Source organism: Nerophis lumbriciformis, linkage group LG07 (assembly GCF_033978685.3).
Source record: "Nerophis lumbriciformis linkage group LG07, RoL_Nlum_v2.1, whole genome shotgun sequence".
In the NCBI taxonomy this organism is placed as follows: domain Eukaryota; kingdom Metazoa; phylum Chordata; class Actinopteri; order Syngnathiformes; family Syngnathidae; genus Nerophis; species Nerophis lumbriciformis.
This window is the reverse complement of record NC_084554.2, coordinates 31,778,292-31,802,839: the sequence shown is the minus strand read 5'-3', so window position 1 is coordinate 31,802,839 and position 24,548 is coordinate 31,778,292. Positions and strand designations below refer to the sequence as shown.

Here is a 24,548-nt window from a genome sequence, read left to right as displayed (position 1 = left end):
TATTAGCTGCATTGCTAGCTACCAAGAACGAGTCAATTCCTATCCGTTAGAATGCAAAAAAAAAAAAAAAAAAAAAAACTTTCGTGTTCTTGTCTTTCATAAGGATTCTGAATGACATGAAAACATTTTTAAAAAGTGCAGTTTCCCTTTAAGTGCACATATGCACAAACAGAGCAGACGTATTGTGTTGACAAAAAACATACACTACATCCCAAAATGTAATTTTGCCCAAAATGTTTGGTTTGTGCAGTAGAGGATGATCACATACATTTATAAAATACATAGTTTAGTCATCTTTAGTAAGTAAAATGCAATATTAAACTTGACAGTTACAGGTAAAAACTAAATTTGTATTCAAAGTTTGTTTATTCCAGCAATTACATTTACAAGGTGATACTAATATATGACATAATAATATATGCAACTCAAAATATTTCAAGGCTTCTTTTGATATAATTTTGATGATTATGGCTTACATCTTATAAAAACCTCAATGTTTTAAAAAACTGCAAGCCGTGATCATGACAATTATAGCAAATAAAGGCTTGTCATATCTCACGTTGCATGTGTTGGGTTTATATCTCATATTAGCTTCACATTTGAATTTAAATTGCTGAAGTAAACAAACTTTTGGACACTATTAATTTTTTTTTGGAGTTTCATCTATATTGTGAGCAGCTTTAAAATATCATTAATGAATAATTCAAATAGATATGTATCAAATGTATTGATAATAAATTGAAAATGATACATAAAAATAGTATTGATTATGATAATGATAATGATAATAATAATAACATTAATAATAATGTTTTTGAATGTTAGAAAAATTATATAGAATTTTAAGTGAACATTATTCATTTAACTTAAATAATCACAAATATATGATTACAACTACATTTAATCAAAAAGGAAATGTAAAAAAATAAACTAATAATGTAATAATTAAACAATTATTAAAAAACAAGGTACAGTACAAATGAATAATACCACTTCTATTTTATTTAGTAAAAAAAACAATTTGTTATTTAGTCCATCCATCCATCCATCTTCTTCCGCTTATCCGAGGTTGGGTCGCGGGGGCAGCAGCCTAAGCAGGGAAGCCCAGACTTCCCTGTCCCCAGCCACTTCGTCCAGCTCTTCCCGGGGGATCCCGAGGCGTTCCCAGGCCAGCCGGGAGACATAGTCTTCCCAACGTGTCCTGGGTCTTCCCCGTGGCCTCCTACCGGTCGGACATGCCCTAAACACCTCCCTAGGGAGGCGTTCGGGTGGCAGCCTGACCAGATGCCCGAACCACCTCATCTGGCTCCTCTCGATGTGGAGGAGCAGCGGCTTTACTTTGAGCTCCTCCCGGATGGCAGAGCTTCTCACCCTATCTCTAAGGGAGAGCCCCGCCACCCGGTGGAGGAAACTAATTTCGGCCGCTTGTACCCGTGATCTTGTCCTTTCGGTCATAACCCAAAGCTCATAACCATAGGTGAGAATGGGAACGTAGATCGACCGGCTCAGCTCCTTCTTCACCACAACAGATCGATACAGCGTCCGCATTACTGAAGACGCCGCACCGATCCGCCTGTTGATCTAACGAATTAATAGAACAATAAATTTGGATGAATTGAAAATACATTAAGACAAAACACATTTTTTCAAGTTTATTTACATGTTGTAATGATTTATTTTAATTAACCTCTATGATAATTAATTTTGCATTAATTTAACAGAAATTAATTTAATTGAAATAATAGTCAAACATATGATCACAACTACATTATATTACAAATGGGCAAAATGATAATAATTGTAATGTAATTGGCCCGAGTGTGTGAATGTTGTCTGTCTATCTGTGTTGGCCCTGTGATGAGGGGGCGACTTTTTCGGGGTGTACCCCGCCTTCCGCCCGGGTGCAGCTGGGATAGGCTCCAGCACCCCCGTGACCCCAAAAGGGGAGAAGCGGTAGAAAATGGATGGATGGATGTAATGTAATAAAGAAATATATACATTGTAAAAATATAATTAGTTATTTAATGAGTCCATTTTGATTGACTATCCATCCATCCATCCATTTTCTACCGCTTATTCCCTTTGGGGTCGCGTGGGGCGCTGTTTGAGATAATAATCCATTTATTTGAACAACAAACAGAGATGATTTTTTACAATTTAAATGATTTAATATGAAGATTACAACTACATTACATTACAAATAAATGGGAAAAATAATATTTTAATAATTAAAATAGTAGAAAGAATGCTAATATTAAATCGACAAATTCCTGTGTAGTCGGTGCCAAAGAAATACAAAAAAAACTGCGAGGGACAGAAATAGAAGAACAAATGCTAATGAAAATAATGATATTACAACTAAAATCTTATTATTTTTACCTCAATTCAGTATGGATTGTCATTGTCAAATAAGATAGGTATAAAAAGTTGGTGTAAATTAGTTAGGCGTTCATATGCAGGTATTTTAAGTGTTTGGTGTTAAAGTGTGTGTGTGTGTGTGTGTGTGTGTGTGTGTGTGTGTGTGTGTGTGTGTGTGTGTGTGTGTGTGTGTGTGTGTGTGTGTGTGCCATGTTTCTTTGTGCCACTCTTTGCTTCAAGTTGCTATGAGATGACAGGAGAGGAGGGAGGTGGCTGAGAAACGAAGCTAGGCCCAGCTGCCTGGCATTAAGCAATGACCTCTGCATAATGAAAGATGGCGTCTACATTTCCCACTCATTACAAGGTTCCACACTGTGACTAGATTTGCATATTCATATTTTTTTTTCTTCCCTCCACCTCCCTTTTGCTTTTTTTTTTCTTTCAAACCCCCCACTGCAAATGATTTCTCCTGTGAGCAGGACATCTGCCTCCCTGACTTCACCGTGGAAGGGAAGCAAATAAATAAATATGTGTGCAGGGAGGCACATGATCCATCCAGATGCCACTGAAATGTAGCACGATGTTGACGTCCTATAGCTTCTTTTGCTGTGTTTCTGCACAGCTTAAGCACCAGGAAATCGCGTTCAGGGTCGGTGGAGAAGTATACAGCTCGGATGGAAAAAAAAACCTGACAGAGGCCTGGAATGTACATCTAATTTGCATATTAGTGCTTCTGCTGCTGTAACACTTGTTCTGTCAGGTTGAACATAGTTTTGGCAGAAGAGCAGATTGTGGAATGCGACACTCAAATATAGAGACAAATCTCTGGATAAATGAACACAAATTCCCACATAAATCCGGTAAAAAGACTTCAGTTGCTAAAATTAACTTTTTTGCATAATCGACCCAGGACACGTTGGGAAGACTATCTCTCCCGGCTGGCCTGGGAACGCCAGGGAGGAGCTGGACGAAGTGGCTGGGAAGAGGGAAGTCTGGGCTTCCCTGCTTAGGCTGCTGCCCCCGCGACCCGGCCTCGGATGAGCGGAAGAAGATGGATGGATGGATGGAACATAATCCAACTAATTATATCGCTACAATAAAGCATGAAGGTATTTTATTTCATTTTTTTTCAGTTAAATATAATAGTTATGTATTATTTCAAACACAGTAATGGGTATAGTCATGGGAAGTTGAATAAACAATAATATGCTAAAATGTAGCATCCAATAATATGTTATTAAAAAGTGTAGAGTAGTCAGAAAAAGCAATAAAAAACCTTAAATACTGAAATGTTGCCCCCAGTCTCTTCTTGGATTACATTACTCATTTTGCCTGGATGTAAACATGTGTTGTTTGTTGCTATTCCATCATGGAAGTTATTCTAAAACATTGCCTGAAATGTGTAGAATATAAGTAGGGCTGTCTTACACGAAGGTTTTCATAGTCGTATCTAATTTGTTACATTTTGAATAATCAATGTTTTGTTTGTTATTGTAGCATGTATGCTAGCAAAAGCACAGCTATTGGGGATCCCTGCAAATAAACAGATCTCATTTGCCACTTTTTCCACATAACAGAAAAAAGCTAAAACCCTCAAATAAACAAACAAAAAACATTGTAAGGTTTAATTGTTTGGTGCTGAGAAGATCAAACTTCACTATCTAGAGCAGGGTTGCCCAAAATGTTTTCACCAAGGGCATCCTATACACATATATATATATATATATATATATATATATATATATATATATATATATATATATATATATATATATATATACATATATATATATATATATATATATATATACACACACAGTCATGGTCAAGAGTTTGTGAAGGACATAATGTCATGGCTGTCTTGAGTTGGACAAAGATAAGACCTTCTGGAGGAAAGTTCTATGGTCAGATGAAACAAAAATTTAGCTGTTTGGCCACAATACCCAGCAATATGTTTGGAGGAAAAAAGGTGAGGCCTTTAACCCCAGAAACACCACACCTACCGTCAAGCATGGTGGAGGTAATATTATGCTCTGGGCCTGTTTTACTGCCAATGGAACTGGTGCTTTACAGAGAGTAAATGGGACAATGAAAAATGAGGATCTCCCCCAAATTCTTCAGGACAACCTAAAATCGGAGGTTGGGTCTTGGGCGCTGTTGGGTGTTCCAACACGACAAGGACCCCAAACTCACGTCAAAAGTGGTAAAGGAATGGCTAAATCAGGCTAGAATGAAGGTTTTAGAATGGCCTTCTCAAACTCCTGACTTAAACGTGTGGACAATGCTGAAGAAACAAGTCCATGTCAGAAAACCAACACATTTAGCTGAACTGCACCAATTTTGTCAAGAGGAGTGGTCAAAAATTCAACCAGAAGCTTTCCAGAAGCTTGTGGATGGCTACCAAAAGCGCCTTATTGCAGTGAAACTTGTCAAGGGACATGGAACCAAATATTAACATTGCTGTATGTATACTTTTGACCCAGCAGATTGTGTCACATTTTCAGTAGACTCATAATAAATTCATAAACCAACCAAACTTCATGAATGTTTTTTGTGACCAACAAGTATGTGCAGGACTGCTTGTATCGGAGATTTTAGATGAAAGGCAATCATTTGATACTTGTATACCCGATATGTAATATCGGATATTCAAAATCAATTATTCTAAGACACCTCCAGCAGTAAGAAATGATTTACAATAATTATAATAAAATAAACAATGGTGACTAAAGCTGTTTCTCTTTGGCGGCATGAAACACAGAGTTATTTGCATTTTGAAACCAACTACGAATGGCTGGAAATGATCAAAACAAACACCAAGCATCCAAGGTGTATGCAATTTCAATCCCTTTCATTAAGTTGAGTAAGTCTAATTCAAACCAATTTGCCCGAAGAACTGCCGATGCACTTTTGAATCCAAACTGAACGCGTCATGCTGAGGGCTTCATACATAGAGTTTGGCAAAGTGCTATTTTTCAAAAATATTCATCCCCAGGTCGGCTTGGCTGGAAGCATTTACTTCAAAAAGTTGTGCTTCCCCCCATGAAAGCTCTGCAAAACACTTATTTTTGCTTTTAACATAAATCAGCAAATGTGTGGCGCTGGGACCTAGCGGCACTTCTCTCATGTTTTTTTCCTCCCAGGGATCATTTTAAAATTTAGATTGTGGTGAAAAGCTCAACAATCAAATATTTGAACCTGTTCAATACCTGCAGCCCTCCTGTTTGTACCACTCCGTTTTACACACACTACACATTTATTTGTTTTTTAAAATACCTTTTTAGACCATGTTGACTTTAAGAATGGTATTAACATGCCTAATTTATTTGATTGGAAACCAGATCCTTCTTGCTCGTATACGCTTTGACCACTCCATCATCTAAGCATACGCCATTCTCTGTGGAGGATGGCGGCCCCGCGCGTCACAACATTAAATTCACAGGAGAAGAAGAAAAGCCGGAGGGAGGAGGACTGTTTACACAAGCTGAGCTCCAGAAGCTGAAATAAGTCAATATTATTTTTATTTGGATACAATAAAATAACAAAAAACGGTTTAATAAGTAACAAGTTGTTCTCCAAGAAGACATTTTTAACACATGATATGACGCCTGAACACAGCATCAACATATAAGCACAATGATATTACAAAATTTGGAAAAGTTATGTTATCCGTTGGAACCGACCGCTTCTACTAGGGCTGGGCCTTATGAATATGGATAGTGTCGATATCTTGGGTAATATACGCTGTAAAGTTTTCATGGAAAATTCAAAGCAAATTCAAATTTTTACACTTACATGTTGCGGTTAATAGCATGCTATCTTTATTTGTCGTTATTTATACTTTCTAAATAAATTATGTGATAATGTTTATCAGTCAACTCATTGGTGTTCATTTTCAATCTATCAAGATAAAAAAATAATATCAAAATCAAATTACAGAATGTTATTTATGTAGTTTGCTCATTTTCTTCGACTGGTGCACTAACGTGGTTTATTTTATTTTTTACATATGTAGCTTAATCTACAAAGATACAAATAACTGCTATTGCGACATCTAGTGGAGACAGTTAGAACAGCAGTTTCTTTCATTCAAAAATGTCGGCTCATTTTTATACTCAGCAAAGTCATCCCGCGGACCAGATAAAACCTGTTCGCGGGCCGTACGTTTGACACCCCTGGCCTACACGAAATGCATCTCTTTAATCAAAAATATACAAAAAAATGTGCAAATCTGGACATTTGTAAAAATAACTACTAAAAAATACTGTAGTTCGGAGGTAAAGTCCGCGAGCCGAAAGAAACGAGACAAGAGCATCCTGTCATCTCCACGAGGTCTCTGCTTCATGTTCTTTATGCCCCTGATTGAATTGTGGAGTGTAGCACCGTCACTCTTAATAGAGTGATCTCTAATTGGCCAGCATTACCCTCTTTTGGCTCTGGCTTGTGTCAAAAGGCAGATGGACACATAACAGTGTTATTTAACCTAGCACTTCCTGTACATTGCTAAAAATAAAGGACACGCGCATGAATGAATAAATGGCAGTGTTGAAAGTGGTGACGCAACTCTGCTGTAATTTATTTGTATTAACTTTAGAGCAGGGGTGTCAAACTCATTTTAGCTCAGGGGCCGCAGGGAGGAAAATCTATTCCCACACGGGCCGGACTGGTAAAATCATGGCATAATAATTTTAAAATAAAGACAAATTCAAAATTGTTTTCTTTATCTTACTTTGGCCAAGACTAGAACAAGCACAATCTGAAAATGTACACATGACAAATAATCCTCTTGGCAAAACACTTTAAGTTGAAAAGTCTGAAGAAAAATTTGCCGCAGTTTCAAAGACACCATGAAGAACACATTGAACTAAGACTTTTTCCTCAGTGTATTTACAAATTCGTTAAACTAAAGACGCGTTTGGAGAAGCAACCAAGTGTTTCCTCAAACCCCCAACCACATTGTTGACATCCACAACTGCCACAACACATTCATTTATCATCATTCAAATATTACAATCATAATATCATCAAAACAATTATCAATATGACACCATAATAACCGAATTAAAGGTAACATGACTACAAACGTAACTAATGTGAACATGGTAGATTTAAGCATAAAATAAAATAGAACAAACAACAAAAGTAGAAACATACATTTTTACAATGGAGTTCAGAGTGCACATCGTGCCGTCATTGGAGTAGCGGCAGCCAATCCAGAGTGTCCAATTCAAAACAGTGTGATGTGGTTCACACTGGAATTGCTATTGCGACACCCAGCAGACACATTTAGAAAGGCCGTTTCTTACATTTTTATACCTAGCAAACTCATTTTGCGGGCCGTGGGCCGCGTTAAACCTGTTCGCGGGCCTGATACGGCCCACGGGCCGTGCGTTTGATACCCCTGCTTTAGAGGCATTGTTTTAAGCAACATTTAACATTCTGCATGAATATTCAAATAAATTGTTTTAGGGACCACATTTCCAGAAAGCTAAGGACTGGGGGGGCCGGACTTTCTCCTTCACTATTGGTCTTATTTTGTATGTTCCGGAGAACCAGCTTCCTCTACAGTAGACATTTGATTTTAGTCTATTATTTTGTCAGAGTTAAAGAAGCGCTCTGCTGTTATTAAGAACCTTCTGCAAAAAAACGAGTCACACATCATCTCTATGAATGCTGATGCTACCTCTGTAGCACCAGCATCACCTCTTCCAACATGACTGTGCACCAGTGCACAAAGCAAGGTCCATAAAGACATGGATGACAGAGTCTGGTGTGGATGAACTTGACTGGCCTGCACAGACTCCTGACCTGAACCCGATAGAACACCTTTGGGATTAATTAGAACGGAGACTGAGAGCCAGGCCTTCTCCACCAACATCAGTGTGTGACCTCACCAATGCGCTTTTGGAAGAATGGTGGAAAATTCCTATAAACACACTCCGCAACCTTGTGGACAGCCTTCCCAGAAGAGTTGAAGCTATAATAGCTGCAAAAGGTGGACCGACATCATATTGAACCCTATGGGTTAGGAATGGGATACCACTTCAAGTTCATATGTGAGTCAATGCAGGTGGCCAAATACTTTTGGCAATGTAGTGTACATAGCTATTATTATTTGCACCTAAAAATACCACATATAAATAATCTTCAGATTAATAGAGTACAATACTGCTAGTTTTAATGTGGTTTACTAAATAAGGTCATCAAAAGCATAACAGCATATCATAGCAAACACTCCACCTCGTGCCTGAGAACAGCAGAGGCGTTACAGTGTGTAATGTCCGCCCATAAAGGAGACTCATCATTAATAGAAATGACATGTTATTAAGCTCAGTATTAGCTATCTATAAAATCTTTAAAGGACACATGCTAATAAGCTCACAACCTTTAATGAAGCAATATGCGTAAGTAGGCGGCCATTATGGTCTGATTTGTGTGCTACTTTATTACGCTCAGCACGGGCTACAGCCGACACATATTCAATAGAAATCAAGCCGGTCAGGATATTACCCCGCTTAATAGCAAGGCAGCATTGCTATTTTAGCTGTTACTGTTACATCCTTATTGCTGATATTGTAAAGTATCATGTGCATACAGGAAAAAGTGACAGTTGTTCTCAGTTTGGAGTCATACCTCCCAGTGCTGGATTCTCATTGGTTGAGGTCTTGTGCTAAACCGGAGTCACACCTGCTTCCTCCCACCGGCTCGACACGAGCACACCCTGAGGGGACGGAGCAAGCCATTAAAACTGTGAAGTTTAGTTAAACAAATGTTTGCACACATAGGAGGGACACATGTTTGAGAAGAGTCATTGGTGTCTTATTGTGCAGTATTATCTCGTGGGAATTGAAATTTCCGTTAACAGTACTCACGTCCGAAGAGCTTCTTTCGCTTTCTTAGCTGCCGGGGGACGCCCGGTCGCTCCCGGTGCGTCCTCGGGGCCGGGGTGGACATGGTCCTGGTTGTGTTGTCCGACCTGTCCAGGTTGCCAATCACCTTGAGCGAAAGCACACAATCAGTGAGAGTCTCTCTGATGTAATATGATGCATGAACTGAGCAGCTCCTTTGAAAGCCTGCAGTCTTTTGTATCAGGCATGGGAAAATACAAATACCATTGTTCTCCTGCAGGCTCATGTGTAGTACTGTCATGTCATGTACTTCAGTGTCTACGTCTTGTCCCAGAAGGGAAATAGCGCTCACAACTGTAGTTTGGCCTACTTTGTGTACTGTAGGACCTCGCATGAACTTTCTAAGTCAGTGTTTTTCAACCTTTTTTAAACCCAGGCACATTTTTTTCATTGAAAAAATCCTGAGGCACACCACAAGCACAAATCATTAAACAATTCAACTCAGTAGCCGATATTGACGATAAAGAGTCGTTCTCGCAATTGTTGGATATGACAACCCATAACCAACCATGCATCACGATAGCTCATCTTATCTCAAATTAAGTGTCACAACCTGACACATCACCCCGTGACTTATTGTGAGTTTTTTGGTGTTTTCCTGTGTGTAGTGTTTTACTTCTTGTCTTGCGCCCCTATTTTGTAGTTTTTTCCTGTTGCGGTATTGTGTCTTCCTTGAGCGCTATTCTCCGCACCTGCTTTGTTTTCACAATCAAGACTATATAAGTTGTGCGGACGCTATCCTTCTTTGTGGGGACATTGTTGATTGTCATGTCATGTACTTTGTGGACGCCGTCTGCTCCACGCGCTGTAAGTCTTTGCTGTCGTCCAGCATTTTGTGTTTTGCTTACTTTGCAGCCAGTTCAGTTTTAGTTTCGTTTTGCATAGCCATGCCTAAGCGTCAATGCCTTTTCTTAGCAGCGCTCACCTTTTGTTATTTTTGGTTTGAGAATTAGATACCTTTTTACCTGCACGCTGCCTCCCGCTGTCGTCTGCATATTGTGATCATGACACGACGTGTTACTGACATCTGCAAAGCAATTAGCTACCTGCTGCCACCTACTGATATGGAAGAGAATAACATGGTGAGTCTGCCGAGCTCTAGACAGCACCGACACTCAACAACGGCACATTATTTGCGGATTAAAATTACTGGTGTGCAAAAAATATTTTTAACCCAATTAGGTGAAATTACATAATCTCCCACGGCACACCAGACTGTATCTCACCGCGGCACAGTGGTTGAAAAACACTGCTCTAAGTAACATAGCGAAGATGAATAGTGTTGTGCAGAACAGTATTGTGCAGAATAGGCCAACAATCATGACTTGGATCAACACCACCTACATACCACTATGTTTAAATACTGTTATTATACGTATGTGTTATTCTACAATAAAGTGACATTTAAAAATCATTGGTGTGCATCTTAAATGGATCCAAACAAAACTGTATTTCTATAGATTTTTTTGGCCAAAAATAAATTTCCCTAAATTACAGAAAATGTCTAAAAATAATGACTATCAAAGAATGTTAATTAAAGTGACAACACATATATTTTTAGTGTCTTGGCTGAATGAGCAGGTATCGGACACCTCAGACTCATACTCGCTCATCCATGCGGACTGAACACTGGCCGAGAGTTAATGGGCGGCCGAGGGTGGAGTCGGCTCTCTCGGTTGCTTTGTTGGGTCTGCTCCTGTCTTTGGCCATGCTGCCCCCATCCCAGCAGACGATGGCGTGGAACACCGCAGAGGCCACCACAGTGTATATGTTTTTTTGTTGTTGTTTTTTTTGTTTTACTTTTGTGGCTGTATGTAGAATTGTCTGTTTGCATCAGCTCTGCTCTTTTAATGTATTTATTGTCTTTTGTGTTCTTTGATGTTTCCCTCTTACACACATGTTTATGTGTGCTATGGCTATGAGTTTTTTTTCCCTTGGCCTCAGTCCGGACCCCCTCTCCAGGGGCCCAGTCTTGGACTGAATATATATTTTTTCTCACCCGAACAGTTTAAGAACAACAATTCTCAACAAGCTATTGTAAGGAATTTAGGGATTTCACCATCTACGGTCCGTAATATCATCAAAAGGTTCAGAGAATCTGGAGAAATCACTGAATGTAAGCAGCAAGGCCAACAACCAACATTGAATGCTTTGATTCCTCAGGCGGTACTGCATCAAAAACCGACATCAGTGTGTAAAGGATATCACCACATGGGCTCAGGAACACTTCAGAAAACCACTGTCAGTAACTACAGTTTGGCATTACATCTGTGAGTGCAAGTTAAAACTCTATAATGCAAAGCGAAAGCCATTTATCAGCAACACCCAGAAATGCCGTCCGCTTTGCTGGACCCTAGATCATCTAAGATGGACTGCTGCAAAGTGGAAAAGCGTTCTGACGAGTCCACATTTCAAATTGTTTTTGATAACTGTGGACGTCGTGTCCTCCGGATCAAAGAGGAAAATAACCATCCGGATTGTTGTAGGCGCAAAGTTCAAAAGCCAGCATCTGTGATGGTATGGGGGTGTGTTAGTGCCCAAGGCATGGGTAACTTACACATCTGTGAAGGCACCATTAATGCTGAAAGGTACATACAGGTTTTGGAGCAACATATGTTGTCATACAAGCAACGTTATCTCGGACGCCCCTGCTTATTTCAGCAAGACAATGCCAAGCCACGTGTTACAACAGCGTGGCTTCATAGTAAGAGTGCGGGTACTGGACTGGCCTGCCTGTAGTCCAGACCTGTCTCCCATTGAAAATATGTGGCACATTATGAAGTCTAAAATACCACAACGGAGACCCCGGACTGTTGAACAACTTAAGCTGTACATCAAGCAAGAATGGGAAAGAATTCCACCTGAAAAGCTTAAAAATTTGGACTCCTCAGTTCCCAAACGTTTACTGAGTGTTGTTAAAAGGAAAGGCCATGTAACACAGTGGTAAACATGCCCCTGTGCCAACTTTTTTGTAATGTGCTACTGCATTAAATTCTAAGTTAATGATTATTTGAAAAAAACAAAAAAAAAGTTTCTCACTTCGAACATTAAATATCTTGTCTTTGCAGTCTATTCAATTGAATACAAGTTGAAAACAATTTGCAAATCATTGTATTCTGTTTTTATTCACAATTTACACAATGTGCCAACTTCACTGGTTTTGGGTTTTGTAAATACAAAAAAAAAAGTTTTTAAAAAAGCCCACCACACGATGTTGAAAATTACCATTTAAAATCATGAATATGCATGTTTATATTGGTTAACAATAATATAATAACTTTTTCTTTGGTTTTGTTCTTCAATTATTTATTTATTTATTTATTTTTTTGCCAGAGATAATTACCTGTTGCCTATCCCTGAATTTAGGAAATGTCTAAAATGCCATACTTAGAATGTTTACTAAAGTACAATCAACATAATGTAATGGAAGTGCATCTTTATATGAATCAAATCAATCAATAGGCCATTGCATTTTTTTTTTTTTTTAATTTTGCCTACATATCCATGAATTAAAGAAAATGTCTAAAACAACCCCACCAAAAAATGTTGAAAGTGTCCATTTAAATCAAGAATAAGAATTTTGACATTAGTCAAAAATAATATCCGTCCATCCATTTTCTACCACTTATTCCCTTTGGGGTCGCGGGTGGCGCTGGAGCCTATAATTTATTGTTTTTTTGTATGTGTGTGCCTAAGATACTAACTTTCAAACTACCCCTGAAGTAAAGAAAATGTCTAAAAATGCCTGACCTGGAATGTTAACAAAAGTAAATACACCGGGTGTCTTGGATGTGCACCTTTAGACAAATTAAGGTCCATTCTTTATGTTTTGCTGTGGTTTTTGATTACATATCCATGAATTACAGAAAATGTCTAAAAACGCCCTGTCATATAAATGTGACTAGTGACAATTGAAAATCATGGACGTGCATTTTTACATGGATCCACAAAAAATAGAATGACTTTCCCTCGGCTGCTGATCCAGTCTGTATATTTTTGCAAGAGATACCCAACTCTGACATACGCCTAAGAAAATGTCTAAAGGTGCCTTGTCTTCCTAGGTCAGGGGTCGGCAACCCAAAATTTGGAAAGAGCCATATTGGACCGAAAATACAAAAAAATAATCTGTCCGGAGCCGCAAAAAATTCAAAGCCAAGTGTAAGTGTTATAATGAAGACAACACATGAACCAAGTTTCTATAATAGCTATATTGGCCTACTATCAAAATTACTATGTGTTGCAGGCTGACGCAAATCTTTGTTGACAGAAATGTTGAAATGCAATATTTATTCTACACATTTTTACAACATTCGATATCATTATTAAAAAGAAGGCTTCTCAGAGGGTGAGATCATTCCTGGAAATTACTGGCATAAAAATGCCAAAGGTATAGATGTTAAAGAAAACGTCAGGCTATCTTTTTCTAATGGATTTATTACAAACTTTGTAAGCTGGGTAACATTTGCTGTGGTCTATAACGGCCCACAAATAACGATCAGAAATGTGGCCATTGTTACATACAGATAATATGTCATGACACATGCAAATATGAATTGAATTAAGAGGACTTAAAGGAAATTAATGAGCTCAAATATACCTACACACGAGGCATAATGATGCAATATGTACATAAAGCTAGCCTAAATAGCATGTTAGCATCGATTAGCTTGCAGTCATGCACTGACCAAATATGCCTGATTAGCACTCCACACAAGTCAATAACATCAACAAAGCTCACCTTTGTGCCTTCACGCACAGCATTAAAAGTTTGGTGGATAAAATGAGACAAAAAAAAGGAGTGGCATAAAACATGTCTTAGAAAGTCGGAGAAAGTTGTACATGTAAACAAACTACTGTGAGTTCAAAGACCGCCAAAATTAGTAGGACAAAACGGCTCTCGCCAAATAGTCTCTAATCACTGAAGCTTGTTTAATATAAACAGTGTGATTTCTAACAATTAGGGAGGTTTGGGTCATGTTTGTCCTCCTACAGAAATCATATTAAAACAAAAAATAAATTATTTCCCTCATCTTTTTCCATTTTTCATACATTTTTGAAAAAGCTCCAGAGACCTAGCCTGACTCTTGCCAGATCCTTGTAGTTCGCTGAGCTCCACACAAGGATCTGGGACCTCTCAATAGGAGATGTATTTCAGAAGGCGGGGCCTTGTAAAAAAAAATAATTGTATGTGATTGGACAACATATCTTGAATGACGTGCTACTTCAACCACTCACAGCTGGGAAATCCAAAACAGAACAGCCGACATATTGGATAACGACAGAGAGAAAAAGTTCTCTGTTCATCTTTTAAATAATTAATATTCGATAGATTCGACAAAACAGGTGTTCCGCACCTCTATTGTCGAGGCGGCTGATTGGAGCTGTGGCCGCAAGGTAGTTGGTGCCTGTCGTGGCGGTAATCCTAGAACCCGTTGGTGGACACCGGCGGTGAGGGATGCCGTCAAGCTGAAGAAGGAGTCCTATCGGGTTCTTTTGGCTCATGGGACTCCTGAGGCAGCGGACAGGTACCGACAGGCCAAGCGGTGTGCGGCTTCAGCGGTCGCGGAGGCAAAAACTCGGACATGGGAGGAGTTCGGGGAAGCCATGGAAAACGACTTCCGGACGGCTTCGAAGCGATTCTGGACCACCATCCACCGCCTCAGGAAGGAGAAGCAGTGCACTACCAACACCGTGTATGGTGCGGATGGTGTTCTGCTGACCTCGACTGCGGAAGTTGTGGATCGGTGGAGGGAATACTTCGAAGACCTCCTCAATCCCACCAACACGTCTTCCTATGAGGAAGCAGTGCCTGAGGAATCTGTGGTGGGCTCTCCTATTTCTGGGGCTGAGGTTGCTGAGGTAGTTAAAAAGCTCCTCGGTGGCAAGGCCCCGGGGGTGGATGAGATCCGCCCGGAGTTCCTTAAGGCTCTGGATGCTGTAGGGCTGTCTTGGTTGACAAGACTCTGCAGCATCGCGTGGACATCGGGGGCAGTACCTCTGGATTGGCAGACCGGGGTGGTGGTTCCTCTCTTTAAAAAGGGGAACCGGAGGGTGTGTTCTAACTATCGTGGGATCACACTCCTCAGCCTTCCCGGTAAGGTCTATTCAGGTGTACTGGAGAGGAGGCTACGCCGGATAGTCGAACCTCGGATTCAGGAGGAACAGTGTGGTTTTCGTCCTGGTCGTGGAACTGTGGACCAGCTCTATACTCTCGGCAGGGTCCTTGAGGGTGCATGGGAGTTTGCCCAACCAGTCTACATGTGCTTTGTGGACTTGGAGAAGGCATTCGACCGTGTCCCTCGGGAAGTCCTGTGGGGAGTGCTCAGAGAGTATGGGGTTTCGGACTGTCTGATTGTGGCGGTCCGCTCCCTGTATGATCAGTGTCAGAGCTTGGTTCGCATTGCCGGCAGTAAGTCGGACACGTTTCCGGTGAGGGTTGGACTCCGCCAAGGCTGCCCTTTGTCACCGATTCTGTTCATAACTTTTATGGACAGAATTTCTAGGCGCAGTCAAGGCGTTGAGGGGATCCGGTTTGGTGGCTGCAGGATTAGGTCTCTGCTTTTTGCAGATGATTTGGTCCTGATGGCTTCATCTGGCCAGGATCTTCAGCTCTCACTGGATCGGTTCGCAGCCGAGTGTGAAGCGACTGGGATGAGAATCAGCACCTCCAAGTCCGAGTCCATGGTTCTCGCCCGGAAAAGGGTGGAGTGCCATCTCCGGGTTGGGGAGGAGATCTTGCCCCAAGTGGAGGAGTTCAAGTACCTCGGAGTCTTGTTCACGAGTGAGGGAAGAGTGGATCGTGAGATCGACAGGCGGATCGGTGCGGCGTCTTCAGTAATGCGGACGCTGTATCGATCCGTTGTGGTGAAGAAGGAGCTGAGCCGGAAGGCAAAGCTCTCAATTTACCGGTCGATCTACGTTCCCATCCTCACCTATGGTCATGAGCTTTGGGTTATGACCGAAAGGACAAGATCACGGGTACAAGCGGCCGAAATGAGTTTCCTCCGCCGGGTGGCGGGGCTCTCCCTTAGAGATAGGGTGAGAAGCTCTGTCATCCGGGGGGAGCTCAAAGTAAAGCCGCTGCTCCTCCGCATCGAGAGGAGCCAGATGAGGTGGTTCGGGCATCTGGTCAGGATGCCACCCGAGCGCCTCCCTAAGGAGGTGTTTAGGGCATGTCCGACCGGTAGGAGGCCACGAGGAAGACCCAGGACACGTTGGGAAGACTATGTCTCCCGGCTGGCCTGGGAACGCCTCGGGATCCCCCGGGAGGAGCTGGACAAAGTGGCTGGGGAGAGGGAAGTCTGGGCTTCCCTGCTTAGGCTGCTGCCCCGCGACCCGACCTCGGATAAGCGGAAGAAGATGGATGGATGGATGGATAGATTCGACAAAACAGTTGCAATAGCATCCATCCAAACGGAATCTATCTTATTTGGGTCCCACATGCCCTCAAGAAAGTCAATGACTTCACTATAAAAGTTTGTAACATTGTTATCACAAGGAAAGATGAGGTCACCTACCTAGGTTCCATTCTAGAGGCTAATCTTTCCTGTGATAAAATGGCAACCAAGGTAATCAAAAAGGTCAACCAACGAACGAGATTTCTCTACAGAATCTGTCTCTGGTCAACAAAAGCACCGTGAGGATTCTAGCGGGAACTCTCGTTCAACCCTTTTTCGATTACGCATGAACCTCCTGGTACCCTAGCACATCCAAAACCCTCAAATCCATCCATCCATCCATCCATTTTCTACCGCTTATTCCCTTTGGGGTCGCGGGGGGCGCTGGAGCCTATCTCAGCTACAATCGGGCGGAAGGCGGGGTACACCCTGGACAAGTCGCCACCTCATCTAAACTCCAAACATCCCAGAACAAGCTAGTCAGATTACTTCTAGACCTCCACCCCAGATCCCACCTCACTCCTACCCACTTCTCCAAAGTGGGCTGGCTCAGGGTGGAGGACAGAGTAAAACAACTTGCACTGAGCCTAGTCTATAAAATCCGCTACACCTCCCTGTCAAAACTACTTTCTTAACGTAAATGACCGCCATAACCACAACACCAGGGGGAGCTCCACTAACCACGTTAAACCCAGATTCCGAACTAACAAAGGTCTTAACTCATTCTCTTTCTACGCCACATCAATGTGGAATACACTCCCAACAGGTGTAAAAGAAAGGGCATCTCTATCCTCCTTCAAAACCGCACTAAAAGAACACCTCCAGGCAACTACAACCCTAAACTAACACCCTCCTTTCCACATAATACCTCTTCGGATTGTAAATAATCAAATGTAAACAATCAAACAATCAAATGTAGACACTTTTTCTTATACTTTCTGGTCTCTCTCTCTATGTCCACTACTTGCTGTACTTATCCTACCTATACGGGGCAGTATAGCTCGGTTGGTAGAGAGCCGTGCCAGTAACTTTAGGGTTGCGGGTTCGATCCCCGCTTCCGCCATTCTAGTCACTGCTGTTGTGTCCTTGGGCAAGACACTTTACCCACCTGCTCCCAGTGCCACCCACACTGGTTTAAATGTAATTTAGATATTGGGTTTCACTGTGTAAAGCGCTTTGAGTCACTAGAGAAAAGCGCTATATAAATATAATTCACTTCACTTCACTTCACCAAGTCAGTCCTACACTGTTTCAATATCCATTTCTCTGATAATGCAATTGTTGATGCTGATTGTTGATGAATGAAGTGTTGATACCAACCAAACCAACCCTCCCCCCCCTCCACATCCCACATCCCGGATTGTAAATAATGTAAATAATTCAATGTATATACCCTGATGATCATCTTGTGTGATGACTGTATTATGATGTTAGTATATATTTGATAGTATATATCTGTATCATGAATCAATTTAAGTGGACCCCGACTTAAACAAGTTGAAAAACTTATTCGGGTGTTACCATTTAGTGGTCAATTGTACGGAATATGTACTTCACTGTGCAATCGACTAATAAAAGTTTCAATCAATCAATCAAAGCAGAATCAATGTCACGCTCGCTGCGTGCTGTCATTGTTGTTTGAATCAAACAGTCGCTTTGGCGCTACGTCACATCTATGAAATCCCGCCCGGCGATCCTGATTGGTTCAGTATTTTTTGCTATCTTGAAGGAGTTTGCATTGCCCTCGAGCCCAGATGCTTGTGTGGACCTCAGCGAACTACAAGGATCTGGCGAGAGTCAGGTTACCAGAGACCCACTAGGTCGCCGCTAAAGAGCCGCGGGTTGCCGACCCCCGTCCTAGGTCAATGCCCCACAACCCAAAGTACTTCGCCGAGGCCACAGAATCCTAATACGGATCGTGCCCAAATTGAACACCATCTTAGCTACCCAGCGCCTGCACCTGACTGAATTTTGTCATTTAACATTCATCACAACATAATGATCTCCAATCTGAGAAAATATGGTTTTAATAGTATGTCACTTTCTTGGATGTTGAGCTATCCATCAGGAAGATCACAGAGAGTGTGTTTTAATGGTAGCCTATCCGAACGCAAGTACAATTACTGCGGCGTGCCTCAAGGAAGCTGCTTAGGTCCTTTACTTTTTATTATTTTTACTAATGATCTTCCCTGTGTTACAACAAACACCAATATGGTTATGTATGCAGATGACACAACTCTATACAGTACTGCCTCTACCTTAAATGACCTAGAAAATAACTTAAATCAGGACCTGGAGAGAGTGTCCCGCTGGGTAAATGATAGTAAACTTGTTGTGAATATTGACAAAATAAAAAGCATTCTTTTTGGATCCAGGTATATGCTTGTTGATGACCCACAGCTTCATATTTTAATGTCAGACATACGTATTGAGCAGGTCAAAAAAGCAAAATTGCTTGGTGTGCTATTAGACAGTCAACTGTCATGGTCCGATCATATTGATGGTATTTCAATGAAAATGGGAAGAGGTTTAGCCATGGTCAGGAAGTGCTCCACCTTCTTGACATCCTCAACAATGGCTCAAGTCATACAGTCCTTGGTTTTCTGTCATCTTCATTACTGTCCTATAATATGGTCCGCTACGACTAAGTCTGACCTGAACAAACTGCAACTTGTTCAGAACAGAGCGGCTAGACTGGTACTTAAATGTTCTTTTCACACTGATATTTCATTTATGCATTCACGCCTGTCCTGGTTGCTGTTCAATCAATCAATCAATCAATCAATCTTTATTTATATAGCCCTAAATCACAAGTGTCTCAAAGGGCTGCACAAGCCACAACGACATCCTCGGTACAAAGCCCACATACGGGCAAGGAAAAACTCACCCCAGTGGGACGTCGATGTGAATGACTATGAGAAACCTTGGAGAGGACCGCATATGTGGGTAACCCCCCCCCCCTCTAGGGGAGACCGAAAGCAATGGATGTCGAGTGGGTCTGACATAATATTGTGAGAGTCCAGTCCATAGTGGATCCAACATAATAGTAGTAAGAGTCCAGTCCATAGTGGGGCCAGCAGGACACCATCCCGAGCGGAGACGGGTCAGCAGCGCAGAGATGTTCCCAGCCGATGCACAGGCGAGCGGTCCACCCCGGGTCCCGACTCTGGACAGCCAGCACTTCATCCATGGCCACCGGACCTGTGCCCCCCCCCCTCAAGGAAAAGGGGAGCAGAGGAGAAAAGAAAAGAAACGGCAGATCAACTGGTCTAACAGGGGGGCTATTTAAAGGCTAGAGTATACAAATGAGTTTTAAGATGGGACTTAAATGCTTCTACTGAGGTAGCATCTCTAATTGTTACCGGGAGGGCATTCCATAGTACTGGAGCCCGAATAGAAAACGCTCTATAGCCCGCAGACTTTTTTTGGGCTCTGGGAATCACTAATAAGCCGGAGTTCTTTGAACGCAGATTTCTTGCCGGGACATATGGTACAATGCAATCGACAAGATAGGACGGAGCTAGACCGTGTAGTATTTTATACGTAAGTAGTAAAACCTTAAAGTCACTTCTTAAGTGCGGAGGAAGCCAGTGCAGGTGAGCCAGTATAGGCGTAATATGATCAAACTTTCTTGTTCTTGTCAAAAGTCTAGCAGCCGCATTTTGTACCAACTGTAATTTTTTAATGCTAGACATAGGGAGACCCGAAAATAATACGTTACAGTAGTCGAGACGAGACGTAACGAACGCATGAATAATGATCTCAGCGTCGCTAGTGGATAAAATAGAACGCATTTTAGCGATATTACGGAGATGAAAGAAGGCCGTTTTAGTAACACTCTTAATGTGTGATTCAAACGAGAGAGTTGGGTCGAAGATAATACCCAGATTCTTTACTGATTCGCCTTGTGTAATTGTTTGGTTGTCAAATGTTAAGGTGGTATTATTAAATAAATGTCGGTGTTTAGCAGGACCGATAATCAGCATTTCCGTTTTCTTGGCGTTGAGTTGCAAGAAGTTAGCGGACATCCATTGTTTAATTTCATTAAGACACGCCTCCAGCTGACTACAATCCGGCGTGTTGGTCAGCTTTAGGGGCATGTAGAGTTGGGTGTCATCAGCATAACAATGAAAGCTAACACCGTATTTGCGTATGATGTCGCCTAGCGGCAGCATGTAAATACTAAAGAGTGCAGGGCCAAGAACCGAACCCTGAGGAACTCCGCACGTTACCTTAACATAGTCCGAGGTCACATTATTATGGGAGACGCATTGCATCCTGTCAGTAAGATAAGAGTTAAACCACGACAAAGCTAAGTCTGACATACCAATACGTGTTTTGATACGCTCTAATAAAATATTATGATCGACGGTATCGAAAGCAGCGCTAAGATCAAGAAGCAGCAACATAGATGACGCATCAGAATCCATCGTTAGCAGTAGATCATTAGTCATTTTTGCGAGGGCTGTCTCCGTAGAGTGATTTGCCCTGAAACCGGATTGAAAAGGTTCACAGAGATTGTTAGACACTAAGTGTTCATTTAGCTGCTGTGCGACAATTTTTTCGAGGATTTTCGAAATAAAGGGAAGGTGGGACACCGGTCGGTAGTTTACCATGAGGTCAGGATCAAGGTTAGGTCTTTTGAGCAGAGGATGAATAACCGCTTTCTTGAATGCTAGGGGAACAGTGCCAGAGGAAAGTGATAAGTTTATAATATTTAGCACTGATGGACCTAATAATACAAAAAGCTCCTTGATAAGTTTCCCAGGAAGTGGGTCAAGTAAACATGTTGTTTGTTTTATCCCACTTACACGCTGTAATAGTTCCTCTAATGTTATTTCATCAAAAAGAGAGAGACTATTTTGTATTGCAGTATCCGTCGTAGATACAGTTGTATCTGTGTTCATAGAACCCAGTTGTAGCTGGGATGCGTTGTTTTTAATCTTCTTTCTAATGAGTTCAATTTTCTTATTAAAGAAATTCATAAAGTCATCTGCCGAGTGGGTGGAGCTATTGGGAGGAGTCCCTTGTTGGGTTAGCGATGCTACTGTACTAAACAAAAATTTAGGGTCGTTTTTGTTGAGGCGGATGAGATTTGAGTAATATTTAGCTTTAGCTAAGGTAAGCATGCGTTTATACGATATTAAACTATCACTCCATGCTTGATGGAAAACCTCAAGCTTGGTCGCGCGCCATTTGCGTTCCAACTTTCTACATGATAATTTATGAGCTCTGGTTTCCTCTGTAAACCATGGGGTGCGCTTTTTAGGGGCCCTTTTTTGTTTTAGCGGTGCTATACTATCAATGGTTTTGCGCAGGGCATTGTCAAAGTTGTTAGTGAGGTTATCAATAGAGCCGACATAATTTAGTTGAACAAAAGATGCATTGTAGTCTCATTATGTTCTTTAGAACTATCATTTTAGATCAATCACCAGATTACTTTTACAAACAGTTTTTAAAATCAATTAACACACATAGTCATGACACTAGGAATGCCAGCAATGGCTATTTGGCACTTCCTGCTCCCAGGACCAATCCCCTCAAACATACAGTCATGTATAGATGTACATCATTCTGGAATGGGTTGTCATCTCACATTAATCTCTCACAAAGTAAATTGTCATTCAAGACAGCTTTGAAGATACACCTATTGCAGCTGCCCACATGACGTGAATTTGTAATACTGGTTTTAACTAGCGTTTTATCTTATGTTGTATGTTTCCATTGTACTGTTATTGCATGTATTCTTTGTATTTTTATTTTGTATGCTCCTATATGGACCACAGGAAGACTAGCAGTCGCCTTGGCGTCAGCTAATGGGGATCCATTCAATAAACAATAAACAATGTCTAATCCCCGTAAAAAACAGCGGGTCCGTCCTTGGTCCGTCTGTCCACAAAGTTTGGTCGAACCTCCTTAGCGAAGGTAAATGCCAAACCCTTTTCGTACACGTCCATGTAAAAAATGTCGGTGGGTGCTTTTACAAAAAGTTGCACATTTGACGAGATGGAGCAGCCAACTTGAAAAATGTTCCGCCGAGTGTTTCTTTATCTAAAACTTGCACTAACTTGCTAGATAATTACATGCGGAGTACTTTGGAGAAGTCCTCCTGCTAAGCAGATATGGCTGCCAGGGAGGCATTAATCTCCTCATGCAACATACAGCACATAGCCAAGGACGTTCTCCTCTGTCTTGTAGCCACACACACACACACACACACACACACACACACACACACACACACACACACACACACACACACACACACACACACACACACACACACACACACACACACACACACACACACACACACACACACACACCTTCCTTTCCAAATCAGATTCACATTTCTGAGGGCTGACTCTGACCTCACGGCAAATGAAGCGTGGCTCCTCCAGCTCCAAAGCGGCAATCAAAACGGCGCGGGCTGAGTAATTACAAAAAAAGAGTGGCGGGAGGGAGAATTGACGCGGTTTTGTCAATTAATATTGCTGAGAGGTGTTTTCAAAAAGGTTAACCTCCTTCATATACTCTTGCATGTCAAATGAGGTCAATATGGGTGCAGTGAAGACCCCAAAGGGACTGTCGGCTGAGTCGTGGCGAGCAAAGACAAAAGGGTCTGTAATGAATTTGTCCGACTTCTGCAATTTCTTTGGGGAAGACATTTTTTAGTCCCAATAACTTTGTTTATGGTATATTTATTGTGTCAGAGTTACAACAATTTCGGACAAAAATATGGCGTGTCCACTGCGAGGCTACGTTCACACTGCAGGGTAGTGATGTGCAGATCGATACTGAAATATCGATGCCATTGGTATGCTCTAGTATTGATTCTCAAATCAAATTTACAATACTTTTGATCATTTAGTTATTTGAGTTATGTATACAGAAACACAGCTTAAAGTAACTCAACAATTGAGATTGTGTCTAAATCAGTGTTTCTTAATCATAGGGCTCTTTAAAGCAGTGTTTTTCAACCTTTTTTGAGCCAAGGCACATTTTTTGCGTTGAAAAAATCCGGAGGCACACCACCAGCAGAAATCATTAAAAAACTAAACTCAGTTGACAGTAAGAAGTCGTTGTCACAATTGTTGGATATGAATTCAAACCATAACCAACCATGCATCACTATAGTTCTTGTCTCAAAGTAGGTGTACTGTCAAGACCTGTCACATCACGCCGTGACTTATTTAGAGTTTTTTGCTGTTTTCCTGTGTGTAGTGTTTTAGTTCTTGTCTTGCGCTCCTTTTTGGGTGGCTTTTCCTGTTTTGTTGGTATTTTCCTGTAGCAGTTTCATGTCTTCCTTAAACGCTATTCCCCGCATCTGCTTTGTTTTAGCGATCAATAATATTTAAGTTGTTGCTATCCTTGTTTGTGGGGACATTGTTTATTGTCATGTCATGTTCGGATGTACATTGTGGACGCCGTCTTTGCTCCACAGTAAGTCGTTGCTGTTGTCCAGCATTCTGTTTTTGTCTACTTAAAACTCATTTGTATACTCTAGCCTTTAAATAAACCCCCTTTTTCGACCAGTCGATCTGCCGTTTCTTTTCCTTTCTCCTCTGCTCCCCCCCATCCCTTGTGGAGGGGGAGACACACAGGTCCGGTGGCCATGGATGAAGCGCTGGCTGTCCAGAGTCGGGACCCAGGGTGGACCGCTCGCCTGTGTATCGGTTGGGAACATCTCTGTGCTGCTGACCCGTCTCCGCTCGGGATGGTTTCCTGCTGACCCCACTATGGACTGGACTCTTACTATTATGTTGGATCCACTATGGACTATACTCTCACAATATTATGTCTGACCCACTCGACATCCATTGCATTCGGTCTCCCCTAGAGAGGGGGGGGGGCGGGGGGGTTACCCACATATGCGGTCCTCTCC

At 41.6% G+C, this 24,548-nt stretch overlaps 1 protein-coding gene across 1 annotated transcript in view; it reads right to left on the bottom strand.

The window, feature by feature from the left end:
* Positions 1–8,686: 8,686 nt before the first annotated feature.
* ofcc1 (orofacial cleft 1 candidate 1) overlaps positions 8,687–24,548 on the bottom strand; it is a 219,548-nt gene continuing 203,686 nt past the window's right edge. Inside the window, exons 17-18 of the mRNA XM_072913410.1 lie at positions 9,231–9,354; positions 8,687–9,079 (exon numbers count right to left, since the gene is read on the bottom strand). Of these exons, the coding sequence (XP_072769511.1) occupies positions 9,009–9,079; positions 9,231–9,354 (195 nt within the window). The 3' untranslated portion in view covers positions 8,687–9,008. The remainder of the gene's footprint in view (positions 9,080–9,230; positions 9,355–24,548) is intronic.